Below are 18813 nucleotides of genomic sequence, written 5' to 3' on the forward strand. Positions count from 1 at the left end.
CAGCTGAGCTGGAGTCACAAGTTAGTTCTGTGCAAGGCGGAAGGAATGAGGAAAAGATGATTAGGTGCTAGGAGATGAACATCTGCTATGCAGAAACAGTGACTGAGCAAGAAGAACTGCATGGGTCAGGAATAGGAACGCTCGAACCCCGAAAAGGGGGATTTTTTGCAAAGAGGTGATGTCAGAGTTTCAGGAAGCACCCAAGAGTCGTATTTGGTCTTCTCAAAATCTGATCTTCTCGACGCAGAGGAAAATTCTTCTCCCGTTACTCATGATTTGCCAAAAGACAGCAAAAAGAGAATGTGCGTAGAGGAACAGCTCATGAAAAATATCCCAAAATTTGAGTGGTAGAGAAGCATGCTGCAGAAAGTGCCYGAGAGATTAAAAGAGAAAATTGAGGAGTGCAGAATGTTGCTGTTTAAAACTGAAGCCWGTGGGAGGCTTCTCTTATGATGTGGAGGTGAGACTCTCAAAATTGTTAGCCAGTCATTTGCTTCCTGGACGCTTGATCTAAGAGTGCAGAAAAATAGGTGATTTTGATCTAACGCGGCATCCAGTGCTTCAGCTTGATTTGATAGAAACAGTGATAGAAGCAAGAACAGAATTTGCAGCAGTGAAAGGACAACAGGAAAATGGAAATAAAGGATTCAGGAAAAAAAATAGAAGCATAGGGGCTGTCTCCCCAGTGCTTGGGCTTTCCAGGTCACTATTGCAGCTTACACCGGGACGCTGTATTTTTGTATTAGCCACTCTAGGTTGTAAGTTTGCCCAGTTGTTCTGAGGAGGAGGAGTGGAAGTGCCAGAGGTGCAAAGTGAAGGGCCAGTGGGTGAATGATGGACACGGTCTCAGAGCTAAAGCTAGGGTCACTGCTGGTGGATTTCTGAATTCTGTGGCAAGAAGTAATATAAAAGCAATATAGAATAATCTGAAGACTCGAAGTGAGCAAGATGCCTAGGGCAAGCAGTCTTTGAGGCTGCTTCGGTCATCCTAATACTATTTTAGAAATAGTGTTGGCTTCTTTGGCTCTTTTCCCTGTGTTTTCTACAGCAAGTAAATCAGGAGAAGTCATCTGTTCATGTAGGAGAATTATAGCTGTGATAACTTATTTTCATGACTAATTTTTATTAAAAAATGGGGTTGTCTCCCAAGATTTTATCTCAGCCTCTACTGTGACAGCTACATTAAAATACTACAGCAAGTAGTTTGAATGTTTCTAGATGTATTTAGCCAGAGAGACTTGATTTGTGGAGGTTAGAAACAAGATGATACAGTTCTAATTGAATTTATCTGTTTTTTTTTTGCTAGAGAAGGAGAAAACAGCAAAGTTTGTTTCATAGAAAACTGAAAACAGTAATGTCTTTTTGATAAAAATTTCTTGTCTTATGAGAAGTTTCTCTGACAGAAGTGTAGGTTTTAATGTGTTTGTGTGACTGTGGAAGCTAGGCCTTCTGCAATCACAGACCTAAAAAAAATAATTGTAGTAATAATAATTAAAACAATGCAGGAATGATACTGGTCATACTGTGGYATTCATGGAAATGCTTTCTGCCCCTGCACATTCATTCAAAAGCCTTACARCATCACTGAGCCTTTAACCGTACAGTAATTCCAGAAAGTGGGAAAGTACCAAATAGCCCAAAAGCACAAAGTCATGCTACCTTTTTTGTCAATAATGCCCAATTTTATGTCGCTTTATGTAGCAAGAAGAGCTAGGAAGGGCTGAGCCCGCGGACCTGTGCGTGTGGGGTCTGGTGGGTCAGATCCACCTGCACGTCTGTGGTCCTGGGGGCTGCGGGTGCTGGAGRCCGGGGCCCTCCCTGCCTGCCCGGGGCCCCCACTGCGGTGGCATCTGCCACCGGTCGGTCCTCACACACACGGTCACAGCCAGGCTCGTGGCTCCAGCACAGAGGCTCTTCAAGGGGCCTCCAGCCTTTTTCTTGCAGTGCCTTTTCTTTGCCCTGCGGAAGCCGTCACGTCAGCCCTGCCACCCAGTGCGCGTGAGCTCGACCGTCCTTCAGGACGCGGTCCTGAGTGACACCCACAGCCTGATTTTGTTTCTTTTTTTTTTGTCTTTTTGATTAAAGGCAAGTAGYGAATCTGAAAATGAGAGCCCCAAAAGAAGAGGCCAGAAGCAAATGAAAAAAACGTAAGTTTCTAGGGAGAGGGGTTTGAGAAGTCTCACTTTGTTTTGTTTTATTTTGCAGAAAAGTTTTGTGGTGTTTGAGGGAGTGTTTCCATTGTCAATATGGCAAGCTTGTAAAATAAATTATTCCAAATTTTCAGTATTTTGAATGTTTGAATCTGAAGTATGAATGTAGATTTACATATGGGTATAATTTTCCAGGTTTTCTGTTGTTTATTATTTTCACATTGCTTGTGACAGATAATTCAGACAAGTTAGATTCTTCTTTTTGTTGTTACTCTTCTACTTTTGCATCAGATTGCTTACTGTCTTTCTCAGATGCTTAAAATAATTCAATGCCTGATTCTCCTCCCTGCCCATTTTTTCAACTAATGGAGATAAGAATGACTTTTTTATCATTTATAATTCTGATAAAAAGACCTATCCTTAAAAAAGGATACTTAGAATGTTTATTTGCTAAAACTGTGTTCATTTACAGCCACATTTTACTTCCTTTTCCATCTACTAAGTACTTAGTTTTTCTAAGCACTAAAGTGAGTTAAAGAGAACCTCAAGCTGCCTTCTGGAGAAGTCTTAAAACACAACAACTTGGCACATGGTCCAGCTGCCTTTCTCCTGACACTGGTCATTTGGGTTTTTTCATCCAGTCTTGTATAATAGTACTAAACAAGGAAGATCAAGGGCAGTGAGGGCTGTGGAAACACTGAACCCTTTTAGGCAAAGGGAGTGATCGCTGTGGATTCTCTCGGAGAGAGAACGGCTCCTTCAAAGGTCATTTGGGAGCTCAAACTTTGCTCCAGATTTCTGCCTGAAATTGAAGGGACCTGCTTCCTTCCACTGATCRTAAGGAGTGGTTTGGCTTTGGATCTTTGATTGCACGAAATTAGGTGGCGTGAGCCTTCCTGCTCTGTTTTCAGTGTTACAAGGTCCATCACATTCGTGTGCATGTTGGAGCTTGCCCTACCCCAAGTGAAAGCTTAGCACATTCCAGACATACTGTCTGTCTGTGTAGAAACCACCTGTAAGATATTTCCAGCTCATCTCAGAAATGCGTTAAGTGGAAATGAAAAATAAGAAGTACASCTAGGCCACATATCCTGTTATAGGAACTGTGTTCACTGGCAACTAAAACCTAGGTAAGGAGGTGGTCTCCTAAAAGCAGAGAATCACAGCAAAGAATCCCAGATGCAGAACCCTGAGCAAGTAGACTGCAGTGTTGAACTTCTCCCCATATTTATGGCTTGCTAGTGTTAGCTTAGGTATCTACTTAGCCAAGCAGTTGTGTATGATGGCTTATTTCTGATTGTAGAAATAAATGGAAAAGAGAGGTGTCTGGTGAAGAAGAGGATGAAGATGGAGGGGAGCAAGGTACCAGTGCAGAGAGCGAGCCTGAACCCAAGAAGGTTAAAGCAAGAAGACCTGCCCAAAGGAGGTAAGGAGTGGTTGGTTCAATCTGTCATTCTCTGAATGYCTTTAGTACTGTGTTGGGTGGAAGGGCACTCTCTATTGCTCTAGATGTGCTCTAGATGTGCCTTTTCTTTGRTCTTCCTCTTGATGATGAGTCAGTGGAGCTTGTTGCTCTCTCACTTAATCATTTCATGCTGCAGTGAATGGTGCAGTGGTTTCCATAGTATGTAGAGGAGACTAAATCTCTGTACACATAATATTTGAGATTAATTCATTCTGGAAGACTTGTTAAAATGTACCTTTGTGTGAAAAAGACTATAGTTGCTCTTTATTACTGCTTATTTTAGAACAGTGGCCAAAACCAGTGTTAAAAAGCCTCACAAACCCCAGCGTGGGAAGAAGAGAAAGAAACAAGACTCATCTGAAGATGATGATGATGATGAAGATGATGAGACTCCCAAGAGACAAACTCGACGAAGAGCAGCCAAAAATGTCAGGTATCCGGAAGGTTGGGGTTGCCTGTGATGAGTGTCCATGGGCTGAGGAAGAGGCCACTGGCTAAATTTGTTGCTGAATCCACTGAATGCCCCATGTGACCCAGAAGAGACACCCTGCTCTGTCCTCTAAATACCTATGGACTGAGATGTGGTTATTTGGACAGATTCATGCTACTGACACCTGATTTCTCTATATCTGGTTTTGCCATCTGTAAAGCAGGGAATATTTACTGGTCTGTCTTAGAGAAATGTGAGGAGGTTTGCTTGACATATCTGAAACACTCTAAAATGAAGATAAGGATTGTAAACTTCTAAACCAAAATAGTTCCTAGAGCAGTGTAGGTACCTATTCAGTCTTTCACTCTTCTGCAACTGTCTCTATTATGTGGAAATCTGCCTTTCACTAGAGAGAAGAAACTTTCTCTGTTGAAATGGTCTAATATTGTTTCTGCTGCAGGGATTGTTCCCTCTCTTTGTGAAGCTATCTGTCTGTCTTGGGGACGAGGGCTGAATTTAAGAAACTTGTGTGCTGGACAGGCAGTACACCCTAGGATAAATGCTCTATCCTGTGATATTCTGTGTATTTCTGGATAAGGGGAAGTCAAGAACTTTTTTATCAGTTTGGTTTTCATCTTGCACAGTTACAAAGAAGATGATGATTTTGAGACGGATTCTGATGACCTGATAGAGATGACAGGGGAAGGAGCTGATGAACAACAGGACAACAGTGAAACTATTGAGAAGGTCTTGGACATCAGGCTTGGAAAGAAAGGAGGTGCGTGGTTCTGGAAAAAGCCCTTTTCTGATTTCAGTCATGCACTCTGTTTCTCTTAAGCTGGTGCAATGCTTTAGCAGCTTGGAATCMTCTGGTGGGGACCAGGGTTATTTCAGTGTTCTTCACTCTTTCCTATTTGCCCCATTATGTTTTCTAGARGCTTTTGTAAAATCTAGCTTTGAAATACTTAAATGTCAAGTTCATGTGCTTGGCAGCTTTCTTTTAGCATGCACGCATTTTAAAGCTGCATTCTSTGCTCTGCGAGTTCTTGCTTCTCTTTGAAAGATGAAATAGATGTTCCAGTAGAGTCAGTTTCATAGCTCTATTGACAAAGCAATAATGGGGAAAAAACAAAAGTGGATGTTTTGTTCTCATGCCCTTACAAAAGTGTTTTTGTAAAACTGAATGGTCTCTAACATTTTGAAGAGACCTTTGAGAGATATTTGAAGAGAAGGCATTTATGATGGATTTAAAAAGATTCTGTTGTATGGAAAGCTGTTGTGTGTGCCTGTCTCTGAGAGCTGAGGAATCTGTAGGATATTCTTGGTGCCCCCACAAAGGATATATTGGAAAGTAACTGCTCTGTAATGCAGTTCATGGTCAGTGCTTGTTAACAAAAGTACCAACCGCAGCCTGATTTGTTTTGCAGCCACTGGTGCTTCCACCACAGTGTATGCAACTGAAGCCAATGGCAACCCAAGTGCAGACTTTGACCCTGAAAAGGATGAGGGAGAGGTTCAGTACCTGATCAAATGGAAAGGCTGGTCCTACATCCATAGCACATGGGAAAGCGAAGAGTCCCTGCAGCAGCAGAAGGTGAAAGGCCTGAAAAAACTAGAAAACTTCAAGAAAAAAGAGGAGGAGATCAAGCAATGGTATGCCTCGCTTCAGCCAGCAATTTGGCCATGAGAGAATCTCTTTTAGCCAGAGCTTTGCACAGTCTGGACTGAAACCATTTGATTTCTTCTTGCATGCCATATTTCATCCAAGACAACTATTTTCAGTGCACAAGATTTGTATCTCTTTGCCGATGAACTTGCCCTTACAGAAATGCTATCTGTGGCCGTGATATTGCTGAAAGACAGAGAAGAGGCAGAAATCCAGAATACTGRCAGTTGCCAGGCTTAATAGTTGGGGTAGCTGACAACAAGTAAATGATTCATAAGTCCACCTTGCCCGGGAGGTGGCATGAAGGCTTTCAGGCAGCAGTGAAACCTTGCAAGCTGGACTGGCAGCTGTGCTGGAAAATGGGGCTCGTCGCAGGCAGGCTGGTGAATTTTGCTTTGCAGGTTGCATCAAGGTAGCCTTGCTAGAAGGAATTACGGGCCATTCTACATGCAAGCTTTTTTTTTTTTTGTAATCAGTTTATTTTTGATTTTTTCCCCCAAAGAGTTACAGTGTCTTTCCAAACTGATGAATTTAGAGTAGCAGCATCTGTCTGTGATTGCTTAATTCTGATTTTGAGACTGATTCTTACAGCAGAATAAAGAGCCATGTAACAGGGAGAGAATATGAACATCTCTGACAGTTGTTCCCTGTAATGGGAAGAATTTAGAGAAGCTTCACGACATAGGTCAGATAAGCTGTAGACTTCTCCAGAGACGTCAGTGACTCGCAGAACGGTATAGCATAGCAGATCTTCAATATGTGCTCTCATTGTATGTCATCACAGAATTATATGTGCTTTTTTGTTTCATTTTTTTCTGCATCAAGGCTGGCCAAGGTATCACCTGAAGATGTGGAATATTTCAATTGCCAGCAAGAGCTAGCTTCAGAGTTGAACAAACAGTATCAAATAGTGGAGAGAGTGATTGGTAAGTGAACAGAACGCTTTTCCAAAGGAGTAAAGCAAAATTTGGGAATTGTGATCTCTGTCAACAGCAGATTGGCTTCCTCCTTATGCCCAGTATCTCTGGGGAATGAAATTGGTGTCACATACTGTAAGGCCGGAAATTTTTGGAATTAAGCACTAGAGATTTGGGTTTACATATGAGCATCTGCAAACAGTCTGTCACTTGACCTCATGTTCCTTGGCGGTCCCACCTGCAGTAGAGGATAACACATCCGAGGGGAGATAGAATTTATAGCTGCTGATGATGTTCTTTGGCTTCAGTCGTTTGGAATGAAGGTGTTAGCAGCAGTATAGCCTTGGCTGCTGTGATGACCGCTTTCCATGACATTGTGGTTGAGGATGAGGCTAGGCTGCGAGGCTTCTCTAGGGTTAGAATTCATCATTACTTACAAAAATAAAAAATGGGACTTAGTGAGAATACCAGTAATGTCTATCAGAGGAGTTGGCACGCAGTTGCTTTGGGAATTGGCCTTGGGAAGCTCTTTAGCCTGTTTGCATGAATTTTTACTCGAACATTTGTGAAGCGGGGGAAATGTGTCCGTTCTGCTCCCCCTGCTGGCTGCCAGGGTGCTAACCCCGCTCTTCTGTCCCCAAATACAGCCGTGAAGACCAACAAGTCTGCACCAGGACATTCCGAGTTCCCAGGTAACGAAGCCTTTTGGGGCCCCCTGAGCTTCTCCCCTTAGCTGCAGCCTGTCCTGTGGTTGCAGGGGCGGTGCTGACTGCCCTCGGGAGCCATGTGTGGTTCGGCCGCAGAACCACAGTTGCTCAGGCTTGGCCTTTTCCACATCCTTTGCAGCCAGCACTCGTAAAACGTCCTCCAACGACCCCGAGTACCTCTGCAAGTGGATGGGGCTGCCCTACGCGGAATGCAGCTGGGAAGACGAGGCTCTCATAAGCAAGAAATTCCAGCACTGCATTGACAGCTTCAACAATCGTAACAACTCCAAAACGATTCCCACCCGGGACTGCAAGGTTTCCTCACTTCTCCCTTGTTGCTGATGATACAGATGGTGGGAATGTGCAGTTTTGTCAGAATGGATTTCAGAGAACATCTTTCTCATTCCTCCTCATCACTGTTACTGTGCAGTGCTTGAGGTGGAGTTGTGAATCCCTTTTGGTTTTATTTACACTATGATGAGAACATTATGTTCCCCTGGGCAGTGGGAGGCTTAATTAATGAAGTGCCTTACAGAGCACTTCATGGTCCTCAGCAGGAGGTGCTGCAACAATGCAAAGCTTTAATATTACTTGAATAAAAATCCCAGCACGCCTGGGAAAGCAAGAAACCATTCAAGATGCTGATACAGTGCAGGAGAGGGATGGAGAAAATGGAAGGAAAAAGAAAAGAGAAAAAGAAAGAAAAGGCTGTTCTGTGTAACGTGTGTTACTTACAGCTTACTGCACTCTTGAGAGGACTTGGCCACGGTYATCAGAGCTGGGAATAAGCACAGAAAAATTGGTCTGTGATCTGCTGTTGCTGATGAAGGTGGGCTTGGAGCACTGTTGAGTGGTTGTCTGAGATGCAGACACAAGCAGTGACCAGAAAAAAACATGAATGGGCATTAATCAATGAATAGATATGTTTGTTGTTTCCTGAAAACTGCTGAGTTTTCAGCCTCACCATGTCTTTGTCTTCAGCGGGTTTAAGGAGTCGTCTTTTTCAGGTACTGAAGCAGAGACCTAGGTTTGTTGCTTTGAAGAAACAGCCCTCTTATATCGGTGGTGAGAACTTGGAGCTGCGAGATTACCAGCTGGAGGGCCTCAACTGGCTGGCTCACTCATGGTGCAAGTATGTGCAGATGTTTGCTGTGTGATGCTCTGGCCAGCAGCCCAAACAGGCCACGTTTTCATCTCTCTCCAGTGAAGTCTTTATCTGSCCTGTTCTCCAGTGAAGTCTTTATCTGGCCTGTTTCTGCAGCTTAAAGGATTTGGGATGTTTTCAGGTGCAGTTGCACTGGAGATGCAGCAAACAGGGACTCTCTCCAAAGTGTAAACTTAGGAAATCCGGTGTGAAAAGAAAAACCATCCTCCTTATCTTGGCCTGGTTGCATTTTGAAATGGGCTGTTGTGTAGGCATAGGATGTATCAGCCCTGATCTTGCACTGACTTAACTGAACAAGAAGGCTTGTTTCTATTTCAGCATGGTTATGAACTCCTTAAAATCTTTGAAAAAATTCCTTCTAAATTAGGCCAATGACTCCCCTCTCCCTTTGGTTGCCAGTTCAGAGTGTTTATAGTCCTCATTTTGACAAGCTCTTACGCCAAACACAGACTGGATGTTTCTGGGAGCTGCTCAGCGGCATTTGGGGCATTTGGATTTTTTTTTTTTACATTGCTCCCTTTATGTCTCTGTTATTGATTGTTTTTCATGCTGGTGCACAGCACAAACACACACACAGCCAGAATTTATGGTTTTTGTCTTTTTTCTCAGGAACAACAGCGTGATTCTGGCTGATGAAATGGGCCTAGGAAAGACSATTCAGACAATATCCTTCCTGTCATACCTCTTCCATCAGCATCAGCTCTACGGCCCTTTCTTGGTGGTGGTGCCCTTGTCAACTCTGACCTCATGGCAGAGGGAGTTTGAGGTTTGGGCACCTGAGATAAAYGTTGTCGTCTACATCGGAGACCTCATGAGCAGGAACATGGTGAGCAATCGGGCAGTCAAGTGTGGAGGGGTGGTAGAGCAGCTGGGTGCCAAACAGGAGCTTCTATGTAAAAGACTATGTAGATAACATCCCATCTACTAGAGAGGCCAGTGACAGCACTGTGGGCAGGTTGATTTAACTCCTACTACAGGGACTTCTGTGCTTTAGCTTGCCCAGTGGAGGCAGCACAGCCAGAACAGCAGTCCTGGCTTCCCTCAGAGTCTGCACATCCACTACTGCATGGGGCTGCATGTAGCTCGTCTTGCTTTGAGTCTCTAGCTATGGATTTACTAAATAATGGTTGTTATTTAACTCTTTCTGTGGAGTAATGTTGGCTGAAGTTAACGTATGTCTCTTCTCACAGATCCGTGAATATGAGTGGATCCACTCTCAGTCTAAAAGGCTGAAATTCAATGCACTTATCACAACATATGAGATCCTCCTCAAGGATAAGGTGGGTAATGGTCGAGGATGTTTTATTTAGACTTCCCTGGAAGTCTGCCATGCCAAGGAGGGCCTTGACAAGGGGGACCTTGACAAGGAACCTCGACTGGTGGGTTTCACCTCTGTTTCCTCTGTGCTGGTGGAGAACATACAGCTCCTATTTACTTTTACTTGACAATGAAGTTAAAGGAATGCAGGACACCCCTTGTAGAGTTTTCACTGTTGTACCATGAGAGTTGTGTTACTCTGTATTCTAACAAGATACCAGGGATGGCAGTAATTGGGTTTTGATTTGTTTAATTTGGGCTAGTGATGAGAACAAACCCTGAGCTGCTTGGCCACAGGATGAGCAGGGTGGATTTGGGTTTTTACACTTGGACAGGAYGAATGCATCTGCTTAGGAAGTGCTCATCAGCTCTGTCAGTGCATCCTAGGTGAAAACAGGGAGATTACAAAAGAAAAAAAATAAAAGCTAAACCAAATCACATCTCCCAGATTGCCTTAACTTTACCAGCTTATTCATCTGCTGTGCTGGTGCTGCTGCTCCTGCCACTCCAGTGGGGCTACAGCACATAGCAGGACCCTGCGGGCATGGAGAGAGGGCAGGCTCGAGCTCTGCTTTCTGGAGAAAGAAATGGTGGATTAAAATAGTTGTTCTTGCTGAGAGGCTGTTCAGATTAGTCAGGAGCATGGCTAATTTTAGTTTATCATTCAGGGGGAGACAAAATTGATATGGACATCTTGATCYCAAAAGTTTGTTAGCAAGAAACTCCTATGAGTCCAGTTGCTTTGGTGGTGGGTCCAGGATGGGAACTGGAGCAGGACAGTTTGCACCTTGCAGTGTTTTCTGGACACGAAGAGAGAGCATGTGCAATGCAGTGAGGGTCCCCTGACCCAGTGTCTCCTTGAGAACCTGTTTTGTTCCTTTTTCCTGCAGGCTGTTTTGGGAAGCATTAACTGGGCCTTTCTAGGCGTGGATGAAGCCCACCGGTTGAAAAATGATGATTCTTTGCTGTACAAAACCTTGATTGATTTCAAGTCCAACCACAGGCTACTGATCACGGGTACCCCCCTTCAAAATTCCCTCAAGGAACTTTGGTCCCTGCTGCACTTCATCATGCCAGAGAAGTAAGTCTTSTTTTTGGGGCCTTCAGAAAATATCTGCATGTCTCCTTTTGTGTTCGTCAGATAGACCTGAGGCTGTTCAGAAGKACAGAAATCCTTATGTTAAATTCCTGAGTTAAACTCAGTGGAGTTAGAGCACTGTAAAGTGGAGAACACACAGTGGTGAGGATAACAGAGATTGTGTGGGGTACAAGCCTGTTTCTGGCAGCAAATTGAATGGGGAAACCAAATACATGACTTTCAAATCGGTCTGCTGCCTTAGAGCCATCTCCAAAGGGCTAACCTTTATTTTAAGCAAACAGCTCAGCCAGTTCTGARCTTCCCAGTACACTGCTTGTTCAGCATCCTCACCAGCCGTTTTATGGCAGCCTCTAGGAATATTACTCAATGATAGAGCTGTCTGGCTGATTGAGTGTCGACAACAAGACAAACGTTTTGCTTTCTTCAAAACAAAAAGGACTGTACATCCGTTGCTCAGAGTAAGATAAGCATGCGGGATTCACCTGAATGATGTTTGACTCCAGCCTGTCCCCAGTCTTTTTTTGTTACCTCATGAAAAGAAGGAAGGAAAATTTGAACTTTTTCTGAGTAGAGAAACAGGTTTTCATATTTCAGTTGGGACTGCTAGAAAAAAAAATTGAAGTTCCAAAATGAAGGAGCTTTCAGAGCAGTGTAAAACGGTATCTAGATGTCAGAACCCTGCCTAAAACAGGGTTCAAGCTGAACCCTAGCTGAAGGTGATCAGAAAATTAGGAAGCTGTCAGTTGGAAACAGGCAAGCCAGGGTACTGAATGACCAGTGATTTTCAGTCCTAGGACTTAATGTGGAGCAGCAGAGCTCAAAGATAAGGTACTTAAGAAGGTGTCTAAACCCAGAGAGTTTCTGCTTTGCCACAAGTGTKCTTGATTAGCCAGAGCAGAGGGAATCTCTTTCCTTGCAGTGCAGTGTGAGCTGCTCTGTCAGATCCTGATATCTGATCTCTCTTTGCAACTCGTTTCTGTTTCTAGGTTTGAGTTCTGGGAGGATTTTGAGGAGGATCACGGGAAAGGCAGAGAGAATGGTTACCAGAGCCTTCACAAAGTCCTGGAGCCGTTTCTCCTACGCAGAGTRAAGAAGGATGTGGAGAAATCTTTGCCAGCCAAAGTGGAGCAGATCCTCCGTGTGGAAATGTCTGCCTTGCAGAAGCAGTATTACAAGTGAGTTGTTCATTAACATGATGGCACTGCCAGTAGAAATGGGCACATCTTTCTATATGCCTTGGAAATGTGATTCAGTATCCTGTGTCCTTCCAAGTGCAGCATGACAGCAGTCACCTGTAATGTAAGTGGGAATTGAGGGTTTTATATCACCTTTCCCAAGTCCAGGCCACTAGGCTTTTTTAAAGAATGATATAACTTAGCTGGACACAGGCTGTGTCTTTCTTGAGGGAGTAAAATTCCCCACAAAATGGTGATGCCAATTAGTGTTAAAAAGTAAAAATARCAAAAGGAAAAGTAAGATCAGGGTTCCTTGTAGTGAGGAGAATAAAGCAGTATCATATAGAAGAAATGAAGGGAGGTAGAAGTGGTGGGGTGGGGATTGATGCCTGAACAAGATGTTTCTGAAGGTTTTTCCTCTCGGGCTCCTGCAGTTTCTSTCTGTACTGAAATGATTTGAACTTTTTATTTTCCTGTCTACAGGTGGATTTTGACAAGAAACTACAAGGCTCTTTCAAAGGGAACAAGAGGCAGCACATCTGGTTTCCTTAACATCGTGATGGAGTTGAAAAAGTGCTGCAACCACTGCTACCTTATCAAACCTCCTGAGGAAAACGAGAAAGAAAATGGCCTTGAGACCCTGCAGGTGGGCAATGGCCTTGGTTGCCACGTTTTCCTTAGTTTTGCCCTTCCTCCTGTCCTCCTTCCCACCCAAATAAGATTTGGCATAGCTTTGCTTCTGCTGCTTCTGTCCACTGGAAGCTGTCCTCATAGCTGAGCCGCTGAATCTCCTGCCCTCCCTTTCCACTGCAGGCAGCACGTAGAGGTCATCTAGAGTAGGAGGTGCATGCAGAGTAAGAGCTGTCTTGGATGATTTATTTTACGCGTGGCTTCTGCTGTGTAAATCCAGGAGTTTTGAGTAGAGAGGTATGGGAGAAGCACGATCCCCAAAGAGCCGGATCTCCAGGTTTCTGTGTAGCGTTCGTGCGAGTGAGACTGGAAAGCATCAGCTGGAATGACTGTTACTTCTTCAGTCTCTAATCAGGAGCAGTGGAAAGCTCATTCTCTTGGACAAACTGCTGACCAGGCTACGTGACAGGGGCAACAGAGTGCTGATCTTCTCCCAGATGGTGAGGATGCTGGACATCTTGGCTGAATACCTGACTATTAAACACTACCCTTTTCAGGTGAGAAATGTCAGTGGGGAAACTGTGGTTGACTTGTGGGACGGGGATCTGGGCAATGGGAGTCGCTTGGTTTCCCAGAGGCTAATGGCTGGGATTGCAGATGGCACTTACTGAAATGCACTGGTGGGAACTAGCAGGTTCCTTCATTTCCATCTGGCACTCAAGGAAGGGAAATGTATGAGGCAGAAACCAGATGAGAACGTGGGGCCATTTGGGCATGACACCTCTTTCTATCCAGATGTTTCTCCTTCTGCAGAGTAGAGAAAATATGTCCTTTAAGTCTGTTATGACAACTTGAATATTGCTGTTGATAAAGTGAGAGTCTATAGGAGGAGAATACTGTACAGTAGGTTTAAATGTTGATTGATGGATATTATTTACTAAACCACCTTGTGGTTTGGATCCTGCCTACTTGTACCCATGAGCAGTGTAGCTGAGTACTGGTGCACACAGTCCAAGCCTTGGACTGCAAACGTCTCTGCCTCTAACAGCAGGCTGGTTTGTGCAGAGCGCTCTCAGCCCTGGAACTGGCTTCCCCTGTTGGCTCCACTCTTCAGGGCATGCTGGTGCCCACATCTCCTCTGGTTAGAGGCCAGGGGTACTGTGCAGCTTGTGTTCATCCAACTTATGTTGCCTTGCCAACTTGCTTGCTGTTTTTCCACTTGGTTCTGAAGGCTGCTGTGAGGGGCCTGTTTTCAGGAAACMCAAAGTCAATCAGCAGAGCCCTCGCTCTGCTAAACTCTTCTCCAGCAGAGCCCTGCTTTGGCCTCGGCCTGTTGATAAACCCTGAGGAGAGGAGAGTGAATGCAGAGATGCTGGCTGTGAGCCTGTAATGAGAGCTGYGGTGTCACCCACTGTGTGACTGTCGCCTGAACATACCTCCCCTCCTGCCCTCGCAGYGCAGCAAGCTGAAGCAGCACAGTTATTTTTAATTGGAAGTTATTTTTAATGATTTAAACACTCCAGGCTACAGGCAGGGCAAGAGGCTCTAGGGCTCCCAGAAGTTGGGTGCAGCGGTTGCCCAGGGCTCCTTTTCCTTCTCTCTTTGATCCTTGATGTCGATTTTTTGCAGCGCTTGGACGGCTCCATCAAAGGGGAGATCCGGAAGCAGGCGCTGGACCACTTCAACGCCGAGGGCTCCGAGGTAGAGCAGCCGGGGCCTCGCGGGGTCCGGGGGGGATGCCCAAGGGGTGGGCGGCTGTGCCTGAGCTGCGGGCTCTGACTGCCACAAGGGTAGGTCAGACAGCTCAGGCTGTTTCTTTTTACAGGGCCCCAGATACTTTTAAGGACACAGAGATGGCAGGTTTTGCAAATATCCATATTGCTTATTTAAAATTTTCCCCATCTGAAGGGCAAGGTTGAAAATCAGATCTCCAGAAAGCCCCAAAGAGCCTGGGAAGAGCAAGAATTTAACAGTCTTCCCCCCTCTTAACCCAAGGAATGAGACRGTTGCTTAATAACTCCCCTAGCCTGAAGCTGTTTTGGGATCTGAAATGGCAGAGGCAAAGGGAAATTTTACGTGTGGGCAGGCGGTGGAGTCCGGTGTTGAAAGGTCTAGAGGACGAACAGGAGAGGGCATCGAGAGCCTCTCGTCCGAGCCTGCTTGCTGACTCACAGTGACTGGTGCAGGGCACTGGCATTACACTGCAGTCAGGATAAATATCCATCCTCATTCCAGAAGTCTGGACTGAGGGATTCCTGGCTGGCTCAGGAGTCGCAGCTGGGTGCTTCATGGGAGCAGGAAGGGTAACAAATAGAAGTGAAAAAGAGGCAGCAGTGCAGGTGGCAGAGAAGGAGCAGGTAGGCAGGACTGCCCATAGCAGTGGCCCTCTCCCCCTCCTGGTGACTTGCACAAGGGCTCAGAAACACTGTCTCTCCCCTCCCGTGGGCTGTTTCTCCCCCAGCCTGTGTTTGGAGCTGCTCTCCCCCCAGCATGCATCAGACAGCAAGAAGAGCAGTGTTTGCCTCACACCGTTGCAGGCAGTGGGCAGCGTGGGGTGACCTTCTGAAGCGACTCCAAGGTGCCCCTGTCCTGTTTGGGCTCCCCTGCCTACAGCCACATGTGCCACCTTTCACCACCCAGCCCTGCCTCCCAGCACCACCTCCCCTCTTGCCTTTCCTTAAAGACCAGTGGTAGCAGATCTGCTTAAATGAACAGTCTGTGGGAAGAAATTCCTTTTTTTATTTTTCTGCACTGTAAAGAAGCACACGTACAATGTAGCTTCCATCTATTTCTATTTCCTTATATACCTTTGAGTCCATCACTATTTTTTGTGCATAGATTTAAGCTGGCTATCCGGTTTTTTTTTTTTTTTTTCCTACAGGACTTCTGTTTCTTGCTGTCAACACGAGCAGGAGGACTAGGTATTAATTTGGCCTCTGCGGATACTGTTGTTATCTTTGACTCGGACTGGAATCCCCAAAATGATCTTCAGGCTCAGGCCCGGGCTCACAGAATTGGACAAAAGAAACAGGTGAGAAGAGTTACTTGGGTTTTTTCTTTCTCTCTTCAGCACAAACATTTAGCTTAGCCAGTGTGAAGGCTGCCACATCACCAGAGCTTCTGAAAATACAGTTCTTTTACCTCCAGTCTTGACTCCAGAGATTAACCTTTACTCAAGGGAAATTCTTTTAAAAGCCAAGAGGCAAAAAATGAGCCCAAAATTGCCAGATGCCAACTCTTTTTGTTGGCTTTTGATCCTGGTTTGGTTCCAAACCAAGAAGCCAGCCAGAGGAATCACATTTCTTCCTTGCCTTGAAAAAAAAATTATAAATAAAAAAAGTAGAACACCCMTCTTTAGTAGGATTATTATTATTACATTAGTGAAAAGTCTGGTGCTAGTTTGGAAGTAGAGTGGTTATTTCAGAAGATTTTAACATTATCCTTGCACATAGAATTTCATTGCTAACTAGTTGTCTTTTGTTGGTCTCATATATGAGGAATATGCCTTTTAAAATAAAAAGATACACGTGTGTTCTAAACGGATGCACATCTGTACTTGAAGACACCATGTCAGGAGACCAGTCTCCTGGAAAGCGACTTGGAGACCCCTCATTGTGTTAGCAGAACGTGTTGAGGCCCAGGAAACAGCTCTGGTCTGTCCTTGTCCCTCAGGTGAATATTTACCGGCTAGTCACAAAGGGGACAGTAGAGGAGGAGATTATTGAGAGGGCCAAGAAGAAGATGGTCCTGGATCATTTGGTAATCCAGCGTATGGACACGACCGGCCGGACTGTTCTGGACAACAACTCTGGGCGATCCAAGTAAGTGACTGCAGCAGAAGTGTCAGATACAGCATGTGGCACAGCCGGCATCAACCCTCTGGTATTTCCCAGGGTTTATTCAGTTGTTGGAGAACAGCGTCAAACCCTAAAAGATAATCTGAGCTTCCACTAATTCATGCAGCTATTAGTTAGACACACAGACTAATGTTAGATAGCAAATGAGAACTAATCCGTTTTCACTCTGTTTTCTGCCAGAGATCATCCTGGTATGAGGGAACCTGTTAGTGATATTACAGAATATCTACAGTTTTGCAGTGACCTCATACTTTTCCCATTTCCTTTCAAAATGTAGATGATGTTGCTTTATAGTAGTTCCCTGCTTAGGGAGGAAAGAGATGAGGGGTTGAGTGTAAATTCCATTTTAGTGCTGGGTGAAAAAAACCCTACTTTTTTTAATTAGGAAAAAAAAGTGTTTCTGTGCTGTAGCAGAGCTGGCTTAGCAGCTCCAAACCCATTTTCACCATCCTTTCTTTTTGCAGCTCCAATCCTTTCAACAAAGAGGAGCTGACAGCCATTCTGAAGTTTGGAGCTGAAGATCTATTCAAGGAGCTTGAAGGGGAAGAGTCGGAGCCTCAGGTAGATTGAAATTTAAATAGCATGGCTGTTGTGTAGTCCTCAGCAGGTCTGCGTGGGGGATTGCCTGTGTTTGCTACCTCTTTGTGCTTGCCCTGTGTCTGAGAGAGTAGATCAATGAATAGCACGTGTGTGAGCTTAAGAGAAGCTGAAGGAACAGAGTTGTGGGCTTGGGGAACCAGGGCTTGAGAAGAGTCCTCTTGCTGCGGGTTAAATAGCAAATGTCATCAAGAGAGTCCCTTGATCCTCTAGGATTCTTTAGCTAACTAGAGYGTGGCCTGTTGAGAGCTCTTCTCGCCGCCTGCTCTGAGCAGTGCTTCAGTATCCCTTTTTTGGTTCTTACAGGGCTGCAGGAGTCAGCACAGCTGAACAGGTCGCTGTTTTGTGCTTCAGTACAGTGTTGCTTGACAGTTTGTTATTGAGTGCTTTGAATGAACTGTCTTAACAGCCCAAGCAGCAGAGCTTCCCCTGGGGGGAGCAATCCACAGTTAATACATTGCACTGTCTGGAAATTTTCCCTGCTGCTCAGCCTTGATGTTCCTTTTCTTCTGAGCTGACACCCTTATTTATACTGTTTTGTACCACTTGACATAGTTCATCCAGCCTTGGTGATGATACCCTGCAGATATTTGCACTTCTTTACTCGGCTTATATCAGTATAAGACATATTTAGCTATCATACCCCACGGGTCCTTGCTTGAAACTTCCTATTTCTTCCTGCGCTTGGCCCCCTCTGACGTTATCATTCTTTCTTTCCGGCTGGTAGGAGATGGACATTGATGAGATTCTGCGTCTGGCTGAGACACGAGAGAATGAAGTGTCCACCAGTGCCACTGACGAGCTCCTCTCACAGTTCAAGGTACCTTGGTAGCCTTGGTCCGTAGGGGTTTGGGGGAGCCGGTGGCTCAGAGCTGTGGTTCCTGATGGACGGAGCGAATCAGGCCACGTAAGAGGTGATCTGCACAAAGCAGCCTTTTGAGGACTTATCTCTGGTAGATTTTCATTTGATTGTAAGTGGTCTTGAAAGCTGTGAATAAAATCCAGGCCTTACCAAATTTGGAAACAAAAACAGTAACTTAGAAGAGCTTTGCAGTACTTCTTAAACTGCACGTACTTCCTCAGGAGCTGTTAGCCCAAAGACATGGCAAGGAACCAGGAATGGATTGACACAGAGTTCAATTATAAAGTAATTATGGAAATGTTGGCTAAATTCCTGTGGAGAAGAAACTGAGGCTTAGCTGACAGCTCTGGGGTATTCCTGCYAGGGAAGAGAATTTCCAAGAGTGTTCTTTTTGCTTATAAAAGGTGGCCAACTTTGCAACCATGGAGGAGGAAGAGACAGAGCTGGATGAGAGGTCTCAGAAGGACTGGGATGATATAATTCCTGAGGAGCAGAGGAAGAAGGTGGAGGAGGAAGAAAGGCAGAAAGAACTGGAAGAAATCTACATGCTGCCTAGGATCCGAAGCTCGACTAAAAAGGTACTGCCTGTGTCGAGACACTGAGAGGCAGGAGGCGAGAGCTGGCAAAGGCCAGACTCAAGGGAAGCGTTCTTGCCATCTGAGGGCTGCCTTCCATCCTCCAAAATTAGTCCAGAAGAAAGCACAGAGGTAGCACGTTGGTCTCTTGCTGGCATCGTGCATTGGCTGTGGTCTGTAATGCAGTGTAAGGGCACATGT

At 45.1% G+C, this 18813-nt stretch overlaps 1 protein-coding gene across 2 annotated transcripts in view; it reads left to right on the forward strand.

Moving 5' to 3' along the window:
* CHD2 (chromodomain helicase DNA binding protein 2) overlaps positions 1 to 18813 on the forward strand; it is a 53815-nt gene that overhangs the window by 20730 nt on the left and 14272 nt on the right. The window contains exons 4-24 of one of the 2 annotated variants that reach the window (XM_026040489.1): positions 2086 to 2147; positions 3454 to 3576; positions 3899 to 4048; positions 4690 to 4823; positions 5473 to 5698; positions 6537 to 6637; positions 7276 to 7320; positions 7475 to 7650; positions 8343 to 8467; positions 9110 to 9326; positions 9691 to 9780; positions 10708 to 10898; positions 11903 to 12091; positions 12575 to 12737; positions 13126 to 13278; positions 14351 to 14422; positions 15603 to 15752; positions 16394 to 16542; positions 17043 to 17139; positions 17903 to 17995; positions 18442 to 18615. In XM_026040489.1, coding sequence (XP_025896274.1) covers positions 2086 to 2147; positions 3454 to 3576; positions 3899 to 4048; positions 4690 to 4823; positions 5473 to 5698; positions 6537 to 6637; positions 7276 to 7320; positions 7475 to 7650; positions 8343 to 8467; positions 9110 to 9326; positions 9691 to 9780; positions 10708 to 10898; positions 11903 to 12091; positions 12575 to 12737; positions 13126 to 13278; positions 14351 to 14422; positions 15603 to 15752; positions 16394 to 16542; positions 17043 to 17139; positions 17903 to 17995; positions 18442 to 18615 — 2880 coding nt within the window. Of the gene's footprint in view, positions 1 to 2085; positions 2148 to 3453; positions 3577 to 3898; positions 4049 to 4689; positions 4824 to 5472; positions 5699 to 6536; positions 6638 to 7275; positions 7321 to 7474; positions 7651 to 8342; positions 8468 to 9109; positions 9327 to 9690; positions 9781 to 10707; positions 10899 to 11902; positions 12092 to 12574; positions 12738 to 13125; positions 13279 to 14350; positions 14423 to 15602; positions 15753 to 16393; positions 16543 to 17042; positions 17140 to 17902; positions 17996 to 18441; positions 18616 to 18813 lie in introns of those variants that run through there. The other variant, XR_003249571.1, reaches the window with a different exon arrangement.

This window comes from Nothoprocta perdicaria, unplaced genomic scaffold (assembly GCF_003342845.1).
Source record: "Nothoprocta perdicaria isolate Ctin4 unplaced genomic scaffold, notPer1 scaffold_26, whole genome shotgun sequence".
In the NCBI taxonomy this organism is placed as follows: Eukaryota; Metazoa; Chordata; class Aves; order Tinamiformes; family Tinamidae; genus Nothoprocta; species Nothoprocta perdicaria.